Here is a 16,944-nt window from a genome sequence, read left to right on the forward strand (position 1 = left end):
GAACAATGAGGCCATTTGGGTTAACTAGCAGCACACTCTTCTCCTGGGTGGCCGTCCGTTCAGTAGTTCCAATCGGTATTTGGGGAAACACACGAACAGGGGCATACGGGCAGGAAATCCAGCTAAATGAAGGCAAACAGACGAACCAGCAATATAGGTCTATACAGATGGATCTGTCACAGAACTCAATACCGGAAAAGAAAAACGCTAGTGTGAAAGTTATAACTAAACATTTATAATGTACTTTACTTTAGAGGGTTTCATCCCAATCTACAAAATCATAGTGAATGTCCCAAATAAGAGTATGTGTGTCAACATATGGAAATAAGACTGTGAGCCTCAAAGAGACCAAAATAAAAACAAATTGATATAAGTTATAGATAAATTATACTAATATTTGCTTTCTTTTTTAAACCAGGGGAAAGGGTGACACCCCTGAAGCACGTGCCCTGGCTAAGCAAATTGCAACTTCATTGCAGAATCTACAAACTAAAGTGAACCGTGCTGTAAGCAACAGCCATCCAGTGAAAGCTGCAGTGAACATGGAAGGGAAAGTAGAGCAAGCTCAGCGTTGGATTGACAATCCTTCAGTGGATGACCGTGGTGTTGGTAAGTAAAGTAGATGTACACATGGACCTCTACAAACAATGCATGTTTTCTATTAGACTAGTCATGTATTTATGATTTTCTACCATGCTGTCATGCCAAGTCATACTATGGCAGCATACCTAATTGCAGAGCATTGAACTGAAGTTTACCAGCCAGAACTTCCAGTCTCCTGCTAGTCTTCCTATGCATGCTTGCTAAGTCCTTCTGTGCTGCCCTCTTGTAATTACTTTTAAAACATACATCTAAACAAGTGAGGGGCCCGCTGCAGGTATTAGTGGGATTTGTCATGGATAGACAAAAAAACAACTAATAGTCCACTATTAAAATTGCACAGGAACACAAAAGATCATGCATATACCTTTGCTGCCAGACAAGTGAACTGAATAAATCATTGCCACATAAAAGGCCACATAAAGTTGTTTTTTGGCTGCAAGTGAGAGTGAGTCATGACTCATTAACAGGAAATATTTAACTGGTGGCAGGGCATTTTGGTCTTACAGTACAAGAAGTACTGATGATGATTTTGATGGCATGGGCCAAGAACACAGACCTACCAAACTGCACCCTGAATGCATCAGCAGCACAATTATCGCCAAACCTTTAATGACATTTATACTTTGATTTTTAAAATTCAGTTTATTAGGCAGCATTATCTTCTATTATTTACAATTATTTGCCTGCTCTACCTCAACCTATTTGACCGTGCACTCGCTCTTCAAGATTCCCAACTTTGTGATCAGCCATTCTCACTAGAGTAAGCCATGTCAAGGCATACAGTTGTGTTCAAAATAATAGCAGTCAGACATCACTAACCTGATCAATCACTGTTTTTGGTAGAAATGATATTTCTACATGACAAATAATTTACTAGCAGGTGTAGTAGAGTAATAGAAATCCAACAGACCTAACAGTCATGACATGCATGTAGCTGATTCTGTGTAACTGAATCACTAATTAAAAGGGGCATGTTCAAAATAATAGCAGTGTGGAGTTCAATTAGTGAGGTCATTCATTCTTTGAAAAATAGGTGGCAATTATTGCCCTTATTTAGGAAGGAAAGCAGAAAATGTCGTACATGCCGGTTACAGTGCATTTCTCTCTGAAATTCTGAGGACAATGGGTCGTTCCAGACATTGTTCAGAAGAACAGCGTACCTTGATTCAAAAGTTGATTGGATAGGGGAAAAAAGAAGTGCAGAAAATTATAGGCTGCTCAGCTAAAATTATCACACATGCTTTAAAATGGCAACCAAAACCTGAAAGACGTGGAAGAAAGCGAAAAACTACCATTCAAATGGATAGAAGAAGAGCCAAAATGGCAAGGACTCTGCCAACAATCAGCTCCAGGAAGATCAAAGAAGGTCTAAAGTCACCTGTGAGTACTGTTACAATTATAAGACACCTATGTGAAACCAAGCTATCTGCAAGAAGCCCTTGCCAAGTCCCACTGTTGAAAAAAAGACATGTGCTGAAGAGGTTACAATTTGCCAAAGAGCACATTGACTGGCCTAAAGAGACATTTTGTGGACTGATGAAAGTAAGATTGTTCTTTTTGGGTCTAGTGGCCAGAGACAGTTTGTCAGATGACCCCCAAACACTGAATTAAAGCCACAGTACAGTGTGAAGACAGTGAAGCATGGTGGCGCAAGCATCATGATGTAGGGATGTTTCTCATACTAAGGTGTTGGGCCTATTTATCGTATACCAGGGATCATGGATCAGTTTGAATACATCAGAATACTTGAAGAGGTCATGCTGCCTTATGCTGAAGAGGAAATGCCCTTGAAATGGGTGTTCCAACAAGACAATGACCCCAAACACACCAGTAAACGTGCAACATCTTGGTTCCAGACCAACAAGATTGACGTTATGGTGTGGTCAGCCCAATCCCCGGATCTTAATCCAATAGAAAACTTGTGGGGTGACCTCAAAAATGCAGTTTCTGAGGCAAAACCAAGAAATGGAGAAGAACTGTGGAATGTAGTCCAATCATCCTGGGCTGGAATACCTGTTCACAGGTGCCAGAAGTTGGTTGACTCCATGCAACACAGATGTACAGCAGTTCTCAGAAACATTGGTTACAATGACTAAATATTAAGTGATTCAAAGGAAAGCAAAATCTTCAAACATTTTTCAGTTTATATAGTGAATGAATACAAACACTGCTATTTTTTTGATAGCAGTGTTTTCTTAAATTTTTTTTTAGAGGAACAACACAAATTTAATATATTTTTCTTCATGTTTTGATTTGGAATAGAATGTGTAGTGTTCCCAATGCATTTGTGTATATGGAAAAAAAAGCTATTAGAAGGATTTTGAGCTTTATTCGCTTTTTAAACGCACTGCTATTATTTTGAACACAACTGTACATGTTTGCTACAGCTGCTACTGCAGAGGAATGGTAGCATTACACAGCTGCCCATGTATTGGAAAGACGTGCTGGGTACCTCTATATTACCATGCCTAAATACACTTTTTTACTTTTCCATGGGTAACTCTTCACCTCCTGGATTTTCCTGGATTCTCCATTTGTGAAATTTTTATAATTCATCCCCAGTGACCTCCCTATCCAACTGTTTGCATGGCCAGATAGCTGTGGTTCACCTAATTTAAAATGCTTTTTTTTTTTTTTTTTTTTGATCCAAGCTTGCATTCCAAGTTGCCTTTTGTTAGTATGCAAATCAGATGCTTGGTGCAGTGAGGGGATCACCATTGCTCTTGTTGCTCACAAGCTCTATTCATTTCTGCAGCCAGGCGTTGGCCAAAAAAAAAAAGAGCAGAGCTTGGATGCAGCAAGAGCAACAATTACACACTCATGCGCAAATTTGCATATTAACAAAAAACATCATAACTCGGGAACACAGCTTTGTATCAACAATAAAAACAGCATTTCAGTCAGAGGAACCATAGCTATTTGTCTATGCAAACAGTTGGATAAACAGTTTATATAAAAACTTGGGTGACCCCTATAAATGGCCTAAAATAACAAATGAATGAGCACTCGCCTGTTTTGTTCCATATTTCTTTGAGCATTGCGCTTTGGTCCTCCTGCTTTTGACGTCATTTTCTTGGCTTGTCACCAATGCAGGTAGTTGCTGGCTGTCTTTGCTGAGGCCAGTGATTGGCTGCAGTGGTGACCTTTGTGCACAGAACGTCACCACTCCAGCCAGAAAAACCATTCATAGTGCAGGAAGTGGCAGAGGAGAAAAAGGGTGAGCATACAGTAATTTGTTGTTTTAGGCAGTTTACAGGGGTTGCCCGAGTCAGAGAACCCCTTTAATGTATAATGGCAAAGGATCTCAAACAAAAAGTAACTCTAAAGAATCTACATGGTGGGCCATTTATATGGATACACCTTAATAAAATGGGAATGGTTGGTGATATTAACTTCCTGTTTGTGGCACATTAGTATATGTGAGGGGGGAAACTTTTCAAGATGGGTGGTGACCATGGCGGCCATTTTGAAGTCGGCCATTTTGAATCCAACTTTTGTTTTTTCAATAGGAAGAGGGTCATTTGACACATCAAACTTATTGGGAATTTCACAAGAAAAACAATGGTGTGCTTGGTTTTAACGTAACTTTATTCTTTCATGAGTTATTTACAAGTTTCTGACCACTTACTAAATGTGTTCAATGTGCTGCCCATTGTGTTGGATTGTCAATGCAACCCTTTTCTCCCACTCTTCACACACTGATAGCAACACCGCAGGAGAAATGCTAGCACAGGCTTCCAGTATCCGTAGTTTCAGGTGCTGCACATCTCGTATCATCTGAAGGCAATCGTCTATGCTGTGAAGATATGAGATGTGCAGCACCTGAAACTACGGATACTGGAAGCCTGTGCTAGCATTTCTCCTGCGGTGTTGCTATCAGTGTGTGAAGAGTGGGAGAAGAGGGTTGCATTGACAATCCAACACAATGGGCAGCACATTGAACACATTTTATAAGTGGTCAGAAACTTGTAAATAACTCATGAAAGAATAAAGTTAGGTTAAAACCACGCACACCATTTTTTTTCTTGTGAAATTCCCAATAAGTTGTGTCAAATGACCCTCTTCCTATTGAAAAAACAATAGTTGGATTCAAAATGGCCGACTTCAAAATGGTCACCACCCATCTTGAAAAGTTTCCCCCCTCACATATACTAATGTACCACAAACAGGAAGTTAATATCACAAACCATTCACATTTTATTAAGGTGTATCCATATAAATGGCCCACCCTGTAGATACATAAGTGTTGATGTCTTTTTCTACCTTATTTTAAGGTCAGGCTGCCATTCGTGGTCTAGTAGCTGAAGGCCGGCGTCTAGCCAACTCAATGATGGGGCCCTTCCGCCAAGAGATGTTGGCTAAATGTGACCGTGTGGAACAACTGGCAGGGCACCTTGCTGAACTGGCTGCTCGTGGTGAAGGGGATACGCCCCAGGCTCGTTCTGTAGCTGCTCAACTCCAGGATGCATTAAAGGTAAATTCACTTGTTGTCTACACTGTTGTTTTTTTTGTTTTTTGCCTGACGCCCACTATTTTTCTAGTTGGTGTTGGTTGGCAATCAGAGGATTTCTATACTTTTTCCTTAAAGGATCTGAAGTCGAAAATGCAGGAGGCGATGACTCAGGAGGTGTCTGATGTTTTCAGTGATACTACTACTCCTATAAAACTCCTGGCTGTGGCTGCTACCTCCCCACTTGATGCACCCAACAGAGAAGAGGTTGGTGCCAGTGTGTCTGTAAACTGTAGCTAAATAATTCATACATTATATACTATTTATTTTTTGTTTTTAAAATGGGGAAATAGGTGTTTCAAGAGAGGGCTGCCAATTTTGAAAACCATGCAGCACGTTTGGGAGCCACTGCTGATAAAGCAGCAGCTGTGGGAGCTGCTAATAAAACCACAGTGGAAGGCATACAGGCAACGGTGAAGACAGCCAGGGAGCTAACACCACAGGTTTGGTTCAAACAAGATTTTGACTTTATTTCTTTTTGTACATAATAATCCTTTTTTCTAATTATGTACAATATGAGCTTAACATAACATAGCATCAAACAATATACGGTTCTTTTTGTCGTTTTCAGGAAATCATTTTAAACACCCAGAATCTTATTGTTAATCATTGAATTTTTTAATAATAGCATTGATGGTTCGGTTAACACTCTGTATTATAGTGCTGCGGAACATGATTGTAAATGCATATATTATCTGCATATCTTTGAGAAATTTTGCAGCTTTACTCTATATTGATCCTGAGTTGTGGTAGATCTCTCTTTCAAATATAAAGGTATGAGCATTTCTGAATGCTGCATTTTAGATCAGAGCTAACATCACCCAGCAGTCCTTGCTAGTTCAGTTTCTATATAGATCAGATTTTGCTTGGTTAGATTTCTGGGATACTTAGATTAGATACTGTACAGTAATCTGCTTAGAACAAGAACATTTCCAAGTATTACATTAATAGGACTTTACTGGTTTGAGTTTTTTAATTTTGTGGTCTGATATTATAAAATCAGGTCATTTATCTAGTATGCAAGTGATTTATGTTGAAAATAATTTCCATTACTTGTTTGTAAAAAAAAAAAAATAATCTCTTAATATAGGTGGTTTCTGCAGCTCGCATCCTATTGTGTAATCCGGGAAACCAAGCTGCCCATGAGCACTTTGAAACCATGAAAAACCAATGGATTGACAATATAGAAAAGATGACAGGTTTGCGTTCCTGTACTAAAATAATTGTATAGATAATTGGATCATTGCATATTGTTTTATTGTAATGCAATATTCATGCTTTCACTTACCAGGTCTGGTTGATGAAGCCATTGATACAAGATCCCTGTTGGATGCATCTGAGGAAGCCATCAAAAAGGATATTGACAAATGCAAGGTGGCTATGGCTAATATGCAGCCGCAAATGTTAGTTGCTGGAGCCACCAGTATTGCCCGCCGTGCAAACCGCATTTTATTGGTAGCCAAGCGAGAAGTGGAGAACTCTGAGGATCCAAAATTCCGTGAGGCTGTGAAAACAGCATCAGATGAGCTCAGCAAAACTATTTCTCCTATGGTCTTAGAGGCCAAAGCTGTAGCTAGCAACATCTCTGACCCAGGTAACCAATTGAAAATGTTGAACTTAGAGGTTGTCCGGTCCCAAAAACACCCACAACAACTCCTGTGTCCATGTTACTACACCCAGACATGAATCTACTTCTCACTCAGTGTCTAAATCCCATTACTGACTGACTGAGGCTCTTTCCTCACCATCTCCAGAGTGTAATAAACTGCTGGAAGCAGCAGCAAGCACATCCAAACACATCTGTATCTAATCCTAACATGTATGTGTGCGATACTGCATGCTGAGCTGTGTATCTAATCCCATCTTCTATGATACAGCCTGATAAACTGTGTATCTAATCCCATTTTGTATGATACAGCCTGCTGAGCTGTCTATGTAAACCCTTATGCACACTACCGTATCCATTTATCCGCTAAATAAGGATACTGTCCGTGTGCGACCCGCTTTTTTTTTTGCAGTCCCATTTGATTTCTATGGATTTGAGGTCTGCATTATTAGGACCAGAATAAGACGTTTTTTTTTGGTTTTTTTTTTTGCAGAACTGACATACGGATGTGGAAAACACATGGACTTCAGCGTGCTTTCCACATCCATATATCAGTACAGCAAAAAATAGAACATGTCTTATTCTGGTCCTCATAATGCAGATCTAAAACCTATAGAACTCAATGGCTCTGGAAAAAGATGCACATCTCACACAGGCACTATCCTTATTTAGCAGATCTGCTACTTGGAGAAAGCAGAACGGATGCGGTCCTGTGCATGAGGCCTAATTTTATCTTTTTTGGTCCTGATTGCTGAAGGGTTTATCTTAGGCCAACATGTGTTATACACGTGAGATAAGACCATGATGAGCCTGGGAAACACTGTCTTCGTGTCATCGCATCTCTCAGGCCGACCGCGCTCTCCTGAACGAACTGACGATATGACAGTAATGTATGATACAGCCAGTCTCTTATCTGGTCAGGGGAGCCGAGGTTGGCCTGGAAATTGTGGCTGACACATGGACTGAGACATGGATTCCTGAGCTGATCACAGTAGTTTGCATGATCTCTCGTACTGAGCTGCCATAACAGTGTCTCCATAACAGTGTCATCCACAGTGTCTCCATAACAGTGTTATCCACAGTGCACCCAAAACAGTGACATCCACAGTGCCCCCATAACAGTGACATCCACAGTGCCCCCATAACAGTGCCCTCATGTGCCATCCACAGTGCCCCTAATGACATCCAATGTGCCATCAATAGTGCCCCTAATGCAGTGCTTCTCAATTATTTTCTGTCTTGCCCCCCCTAGGAAGAAGAAAACATTTCGCGCCCCCCGCGCGACTGTAAATAGTATCATTTGTCTATAAAATTGTTATAAGTACACCTCTGCATAACACTGTATCCTTATTAACGTATAAGAGAATAAAAAAAGAAAGAAATGTGGATCGGACACACACTTATGGGGGGATCTGTGGATGATGGACACTTATGGGGGGGATCTGTGGATGACGGACACTTATGGGGGGGATCTGTGGCTGGCACTGTTATATATGTGCCATCCACAGACCCCCCACCCCATAACAGTGCCATCCACAGTGCCCCCCCAGCCCATAACAGTGCCATCCACAGACCCCCACCCCTTAACTGTGCCATCCACAGATTCCGTGTGCCCGCCGCCGCCGTTTAAAGTTATTAAACATGCCCCCTTCACTCCTAATAGTACCGTATATCCGAATTTCTTCTGTATAATGCCGGCAGGCGGGCCGGGCGGCCGGCGCGTCCCTCAGTGATGTCACGTGCCTGCGCCGCCGGCTTTATGAATGAAGCAGGCGGCGCAGACAAGTGACGTCACTGGGAACTATTAGGAGTAAGGGGGGCATGTTTAATGACTTTTAATTCAATAATACATTTTATATTAGTATACCGGAGGGAGCGGTGGGGCGGGGCTATAGTACAGTGACCGCACCGCCCCACCGCTATTGCCGGCCCCCAGCTCCTCCTCCCAGTCCCTCCCCCGGCCCCCGCTCCGTACATCGCGTCCAGCGCCTGCGCCGGCCTCTGATCAGACGGGAGATGAGCGCTTCCACAATGGAAGCGCTCATCTCCCTGCCGCATATTACACTGCGAGCTGTCGGCCGCCCGGCGCCCCTGTTGCTATGGCGCCCTGTGCGGCCGCACAGCCCGCACACCCCAAAGGCCGGCCGTGAACGAGCCCCCCTTTACGGAGCCTGGCGCCCCCCACTATTTGAGAAGCACTGCCCTAATGACATCCACAGTGCCCCCATGTGCCATACACAGTGCCCCCAATGACATCCACAGTGCCCACAAGGGCACCCATGTGCCATCCACAGCTGCCCTAATTACCTCTACAGCATAGCGATCAGCCTCTGTGGCTGATCGCTATGCTGTTACTCATGTACAGTGCTTAAATCACATAGAAGCCTGTACACTCAGAAGACGTCCGGCGGTCCCGGCGCATGCGCATTAGTGTGCAAACGACGGGACCGAGGAAGGCCGGCAGGAGGCGGTGACGTCAGTGATGACGTTCCGTCTCCTGCTTCAGGCAGGAAAAAAAGAAGACTGCGCTGGATCGGAAGACTTGAAAATGTTTCAGGCGCGGTCACGTGAAAATCATAGGAAGGGCTGCACTGTGGAGGGTAAGTATTGGTTTAATAACTCTCCCTCCACAGGTAATGAAGATGGGCAATTTTCAAGTAGGGGCCGGAGAACCCCTTTAACTCCATGGGTGACCAAGCCTATTTGGGACTTAATGACCAAGCCAAATAAAAGCAAAGTTTGCAGAGGCTAATATTAATTTATTTATTTTGCACACTTCTCTAGTGCTGCTATATTCCGCAGCGCTTTACAGACATTAGCATCAAGCTGTTTCATTTGTGGGCTTTCCAGAGAGGGAGGGATCCTTTTGGGATGGGTTGTAGATGGGGTTGAGCGAACCCGAACTGCAAAGTTCGGGTTCGTACCGAATTTTAGGATTTTTGGACCCCGTACCCGAACATTTCTGTAAAAGTTCGGGGTTCGGCTTTTTCTTGGCGCTTTTTGAAAGGCTGCACAGCAGCCTATCAACAAGCGGTTAACTGTCTGACCTTAGAAGCCATCACAGTCATGCCTACTAATGGCATGGCTGTGATTGGCCAGAGCAGCATGTGACCCAGGCTCTATATAAGCTTGAGTCACATAGCGCTGCACGTCACTCTGCTGTTACAAGTGTAGGGAGAGGATGCTGCTGGACTGGTGATTTCAGGGAGAGAATAGGAGAGAATCTAACTCAGCGATCCACAGAGAAATAGTTGTGTGGGTGCAGGGCACAATCGTTTCACCCTGCCCTGAGGCCATTGACGAAAAAAAACAAAAACTTTTATAATTCTGTTAGGTGGGTGGCGGCGGCCATTTTATGCATGCTCAGTGCACCAGCACTGCATCTGAGCTTTTGGGACATTGCAAATCACAATTTTTTTGGCAAACTACAACATCTGGATTAGTCAGTGTGCAATTTAAGCTCGAAATACACCCATTATTTTCTGGGGTTTGAAAAACACTTTTTTGAAAAAAAAACCCACTATTTTCAGGCCTTGCAGCATCAGCACGTGTGAAATTACAGGCTTATATACTGCTGTCAAATTCAGTTGTTAAATAAACACTCGTTTGGGCACAAAAAATTTTGTTGGAAGCTTTTGATGCAGATGTCATTGTGAGATACACCCTTAATACATTTGGGTTACATTCAGAGATTTACCGCCATTTGGTGCACCAATATTGAATTCAGGCCATGTGAGATAAGCCCTCTACATACAGGGGTTTGATTCAGGGATTTGAAATACAGCCATTTGAAATACAGCCATTTTGGTCAAACAAATATTTAATTTAGGCCTATACTGGTTCAGACCGTGTGAGATACTCCCTCTACATACTGTCGTTCTATTCTACTAATAGAATAAAACACCCATTTAGGGCAAGATCCTAAATTCGAAAAATATGATGAGAGCGTCAAATAAGGGACGTGGCCCAGGTCGTGGTGCTGCTGGTGGAGCTCCTGTTGCAGGGAGAGGACGTGGTCGATCTGTGCTAGCTACACGCAAAAGTGAAACCCCTTCCTCAGGTGCGAGTAGGCGACAAAACCTGCAGCGGTATTTGGTCGGGCCTAATGCTGCTCTACGAATGGTGAGGCCTGAACAAGTACAGGCGATAGTAGATTGGGTTGCTGACAGTGGATCCAGTTCCTTCACATTGTCTCCCACCCAATCTCCTCCTGAAAGACCACAGTTGGCACCTGCAGCCGATGTCCATCAGTCTTTTTCACCTCACAAATCAGCCACGCAGTCTGAGCCCCAAGTCATGCAGCAGTCTCTTCTGCTTTTTGATGACTCTGTTAGCAGGGTTTCCCAGGGCCATCCACCTATCCCTGCCCCATAAGTGGAAGAGATTGAGTGCACCGATGCCCAACCACTTATCTTTCAAGATGAGTACATGGGATGACCATCACAGCACGTCTCGGATGATGACAAAACACAGGTGCCAACTGCTGGGGCTTTCGAAAGTGTGCAGACCGACAAGGAAGGGGTGAAGACTGGGTGGAAGGATGATGTGGAGGACGATGAGGTCCTTGACCCCACATGGAATCAAGGTCATGCAAGTGACCTATGTAGTTCGGAGAAAGAGGCGGTGGTCGCACAGAGCCACCAGCACAGCAGAAGAGGGAGCAGGGTGCAAAAGCGGAGCGGCCGTCCTCTAGACAGTACGCCTCCTACTGCCCACAGCAGCAAGGGACTGAGCATACCAAAGCCAGCTATAAGGAGTTCCCTGGCGTGGCAGTTCTTCAGACAATGTGCTGATGACAAGACACGAGTGGTTTGCACTCTGTGCAATCAGAGCCTGAAGCGAGGCATAAACGTTCTCAACCTGAGCACAACGTGCATGACCAGGCATTTAAGTGCAAAGCACGAGCTGCAGTGGAGTAGATGGTCCAATTGGACCTAAATACGTCTTTGGATCATGTGCTGTCGAACATATCTAAAACTTTACTTTTATTTAATTTCTCTTAAAATGCTACTTTATTTAACATAGACCACACATAGACAGGTTAAAACTACCAGTGGTGCAGGTAGCTCCGTCTTGCAGGACAGTGTTATTGCTGTTGATTCACAGCTCGTATTTCTACACTATTAGTTGCAGCTTGTGTGTTGCTTGCAACTATTTCCTCTTGTCAACTGTACTAGCTGAAAATTACTCCTTTTGCGGAGCTCCCTTGCTACCACTGAATTAAGAACATAAACACTCAAATGCCCTGCATCCCGACATGTTTCGCTGGACACCCAGCGTCTTCAGGGGATCATGCACGATCTGTTAGATTGCTAAAATAATAAACGTTGACATGTCCTGGGATGTCCTATTATATATAATATACACTCACCTAAAGAATTATTAGGAACACCATACTAATACGGTGTTGGACCCCCTTTTGCCTTCAGAACTGCCTTAATTCTACGTGGCATTGATTCCACAAGGTGCTGATGGCATTCTTTAGAAATGTTGGCCCATATTGATAGGATAGCATCTTGCAGTTGATGGAGATTTGAGGGATGCACATCCAGGGCACGAAGTTCCCGTTCCACCACATCCCAAAGATGCTCTATTGGGTTGAGATCTGGTGACTGTGGGGGCCATTTTAGTACAGTGAACTCATTGTCATGTTCAAGAAACCAATTTGAAATTATTCGAGCTTTGTGACATGGTGCATTATCCTGCTGGAAGTAGCCATCAGAGGATGGGTACATGGTGGTCATGAAGGGATGGACATGGTCAGAAACAATGCTCAGGTAGCCCGTGGCATTTAAACGAGGCCCAATTGTCACGAAGGGGCCTAAAGTGTGCCCAGAAAACATCCCCCACACCATTACACCACCACCACCAGCCTGCACAGTGGTAACAAGGCATGATGGATACATGTTCTCATTCTGTTTACGCCAAATTTGGACTCTACCATTTGAATGTCTCAACAGAAATCGAGACTCATCAGACCAGGCAACATTTTTCCAGTCTTCAACAGTCCAATTTTGGTGAGCTCGTGCCAATTGTAGCCTCTTTTTCCTATTTGTAGTGGAGATGAGTGGTACCCGGTGGGGTCTTCTGCTGTTGTAGCCCATCCGCCTCAAGGTTGTGCGTGTTGTGGCTTCACAAATGCTTTGCTGCATACCTCGGTTGTAACGAGTGGTTATTTCAGTCAACGTTGCTCTTCTATCAGCTTTAATCAGTTGGCCCATTCTCCTCTGACCTCTAGCATCCGCAAGGCATTTTTGCCCACAGGACTGCCACATACTGGATGTTTTTCCCTTTTCACACCATTCTTTGTAAACCCTAGAAATGGTTGTGCGTGAAAATTCCAGTAACTGAGCAGATTGTGAAATACTCAGACCGGCCCGTCTGGCACCAACAACCATGCCACGCTCAAAATTGCTTAAATCACCTTTCTTTCCCATTCTGACATTCGGTTTGGAGTTCAGGAGATTGTCTTGACCAGGACCACACCCCTAAATGCATTGAAGCAACTGCCATGTGATTGGTTGACTAGATAATTGCATTAATGAGAAATAGAACAGGTGTTCCTAATAATTCTTTAGGTGAGTGTATAGCAGTGGAGTAGACACCTCAAAAACCAAGAAAGGTCTCTGGCTCCTCCTGCTTCCTCTTCTGCTGCAGTCGCAACCTCTTCATCCACCTCTGGAGTGACAGTGCCACCTGCCACCCCGCAAACAGAGGATCTGCCAGCAACACCTGGGTCACCAAGCATCTCCACAATGTCCCACGGAAGCGTTCAGCTCTCCATATCCCAAATGCTGGAGAGGAAGAGGAAGTACCCCCCTACCCACCCGCGATCCATAGCCCTAAATGCAAGCCTTTCTAAATTACTGGCCTTTGAAATGCTGTCATTCCATCTGGTGGAGACGGATAGTTTTAAAGGCCTTATGGCGGTGGCTGTCCCACAGTACGTCGTGCCCAGCCGCCACTACTTTTCAAGGCGAGCCATCCCTTCCCTTCACAACCAAGTAGGGGACAAAATCAGGTGTGCACTGGACAACACCATCTGTGGCAAGGTGCACCTGACTACGGATACGTGGACCAGTAAGCACAGTCAGGGGCATTATATCTCCATAACAGCACACTGGGTATATGCAGTGGCGGCTGGGCCTGAGGCGGATAGCAGTTTGGTGCATGTCCTTCCACCACCGAGGATTGCAGGGCGCTTCAGTTTGCCTCCTGTTGCTTCCTCCTCCTACTCCGCTTCTACCAGCTCCTCATCCGGTCAGCGTAACACCTTCACCACCAACTTCAGCACAGCCAGGGGTAAACGACAGCAGGCAGTTTTAAAACTTATCTGTTTGGGGGACAAACCCCACACCGCGCAGGAGCTGTGGACGGGCCTTGAACAACAGACCGATGAGTGGTTTGTGCCAGTCAGCCTCAAGCCCGGCTTGGTGGTGTGCGATAATGGGCGAAATCTCGTAGCAGCTCTGGGACTAGCCGGTTTGACGCACATCCCTTGCCTGGCGCATGTGCTGAATTTGGTGGTGAAGAGATACCTTAAAAATTACTTCGATATGTCAGAGCTGCTGCATAAAGTGCGGGGCGTCTGTGCGCTCACCGCCTCATATGCGACGTGCCCACAAGGTGGAACTCCACCTTGCACATGCTGGCCAGACTGTGCGAGCAGCAGCAGGCGATAGTGGAGTTTCAGCTGCAGCACGCATGGGTGAGTTGCTCGGCGGAACAGCACCACTTCACCACCAATGACTGGGCCTCCATGCGAGACATGTGTTCCTTGTTGCGCTGTTTCGAGTACTCCACCAACATGGCCAGTGCCGATAACGCCGTTCTCAGCGTTACTATCCCACTTCTATGCCTCCTTGAAAAAACGCTCCTGGCGATGATGGAAGAGGATGTGGCACAGGAGGAGGAGGAAGAGGGATCATTTCGTAGGGTTTCCGGCCAGTCATTCCCAAGTGAATCCAAGGGTGGGTTCCTGCACCCACAAACCCAAGGTACACAATTGTCCAGCCAGGGCACAGTTCTGGAGGATAATGAGGAGGAGGAGATGTAGGAGGAGAAACCATGTTCACAGCAGGGTGGCACACAGACCAGCTCATGGCCATCACTGGTGCGTGGATGGGGGGGAATACAGAGGACACAGACGATACACCGCCCACAGAGGACAGCTTTTCGTTGCCTCTGGGCAGCCTGGCACACATGAGCGATTACATGCTGCAGTGTCTCCGCAACGACCGCCGAGTTGCCCACATTCTAACTTGTGCTGATTACTGGGTGGCCATGCTGCTGGATCCCAGTTACAAGGACAACGTACCATCCTTAATTCCCTCACTGGAGCGTGATCGTAAGATGCGCGAGTACAAGCGCACGCATTCCCACCTGACAGCGGGGGCACAGTGGAAGCACAAGGCAGAGGAAGAGGTCGCCAACGCAGCTGGGGCACCGCCAGCACCTCAGAAGGCAGGGTTAGCATGGCCGAAATGTGGAAAAGCTTTGTCATGACGCCACAACAACCAGCACCACCAGCTGATATGGAACGTCTTAGCAGGAGGCAGCATTTCACTAACATAGTGGAGCAGTATGTGTGCACACGCCTACACGTACTGAATGACGGGTCTGCCCCTTTCAACTTCTGGGTCTCCAAATTGGGCACATGGCCTGATCTTGCCCTTTATGCATTCGAGGTGCTGGCCTGCCCTGCAGCCAGTGTATTATCTGAACGTGTGTTTAGCACGGCAGGGGGCGTCATCACAGACGAGCGCAGCCGTCTATCCACAGCCAATGTGGACAAGCTCACGTTCATTAAAATGAACTAGGCATGGATGCCACAGGACTTGTCCGTACCTTGTGCAGAATATACCGGCACTAAGCAGCCATTGTTATACTGCAGCGCAATTGCTCATGTTTGTATTTTGGATATTTCACACTCTTTTGGAGTGTACCTTAATTTTACTAAATTAAATTAAAACCAAAAACCTGTGTTGGCTATCTCGTCCTCCTCCACCGCCGCTTCCACCTACTCCGCTATATCCACCGCCTCCTCAAACTCCTACTCCATATGGAAATCCACCTTATAAATCAAATTTTGTTTTTTGTACATGTTTTATTTTATATCATTTCACTACTTGGTCATTTACATTTTCTGGTGAAATTCACAAATTTTTGGGTGTATAGTACTACTGCTATACCTAGTAGGCCAGTTAAAAAAATATATATATTTGTCAGTTACATTTTCAGTTGAAATTCAACAATTTTTGGGTGTGAAATACCACTGCTCTACCTAGTAGACAGGTTAAACCAATAAAAAAAATTGTCAGTTACATTTTAGGGTCAAATTCACCAATTTTTGGGTGTAATATACCCCTCCTCTACCTAGTTGACAGCTTAATAAATTTCAATAATTTTTATTTTACATTTTCGGGTGACAATAAACAATTTTTTTCTGTTATAGACCCCTGCTCTACCAGGTAGACAGGTTAATTTCTGTAATTTTTCTGTTACATTCTTGGGTTGACATAATACAATTTTAGACATGAATAAACCCCTGCTCTGCATAGGTGACAGGGAATAAAATTTCTGAAATGCTTCTTTAATTGATGCGTGCCACCTCCTTTGATTCAATGCTTAAACTTAAGCAAGTTGTACCACATTTAAGCTTCAATACTTTGTCCCACATTTCCACTATACTCTTTTGGCCAACTTTTGCGCCTCAATAGCTTTTCCCACAATTCTGCTTGACTCTTTTGGCCCACATTTGCGCCTCAATAGCTTTTCCCACATTTCTTCTCAATCCCCAATTTTTTTTATAAGTTTATCTCCCTTAAATTTGGTCTCTTTTTCTCACGCTCCCTCTCCGGCCTGGAACCCTGATTCCCCGCCACCCGTAATCACCATGGTAGGCGCATAAAAGAACATCGAAAGTTGATACAGCAGATATCAGCCCCTGCAACTTCTGGGTCTCCAAATTGGGCACATGGCCTGAGCTTGCCCTTTACGCCTTGGAGGTGCTGGCCTGCCCTGCAGCCGGTGTATTGTCTGAACGCATGTTTATCACGACTGGAGGGGGTTATCACAGGTTATATTTCCCAATGTTTTGGGGTGTACCCTAATTTAAAAAAATATAAATAAATTTGAAAACAAAAAGCAGTGTAGGCTACCTCCTCCTCCACTTCCACCTACACCGCCACATCCACCGCCTCCTAACCTCCATCTCCATATGGAC

The 16,944-nt window shown here is 44.7% G+C and overlaps 1 protein-coding gene across 1 annotated transcript in view; it reads left to right on the top strand.

Moving 5' to 3' along the window:
- The window catches only part of VCL (vinculin), a 193,017-nt gene that overhangs the window by 150,206 nt on the left and 25,867 nt on the right, over positions 1-16,944 (top strand). Inside the window, 6 exon segments of the mRNA XM_040438637.1 lie at positions 419-609; positions 4,878-5,077; positions 5,192-5,320; positions 5,407-5,556; positions 6,204-6,312; positions 6,405-6,707. Coding sequence (XP_040294571.1) covers positions 419-609; positions 4,878-5,077; positions 5,192-5,320; positions 5,407-5,556; positions 6,204-6,312; positions 6,405-6,707 — 1,082 coding nt within the window.

This window comes from Bufo bufo, chromosome 6 (genome assembly GCF_905171765.1).
Source record: "Bufo bufo chromosome 6, aBufBuf1.1, whole genome shotgun sequence".
In the NCBI taxonomy this organism is placed as follows: Eukaryota; Metazoa; Chordata; class Amphibia; order Anura; family Bufonidae; genus Bufo; species Bufo bufo.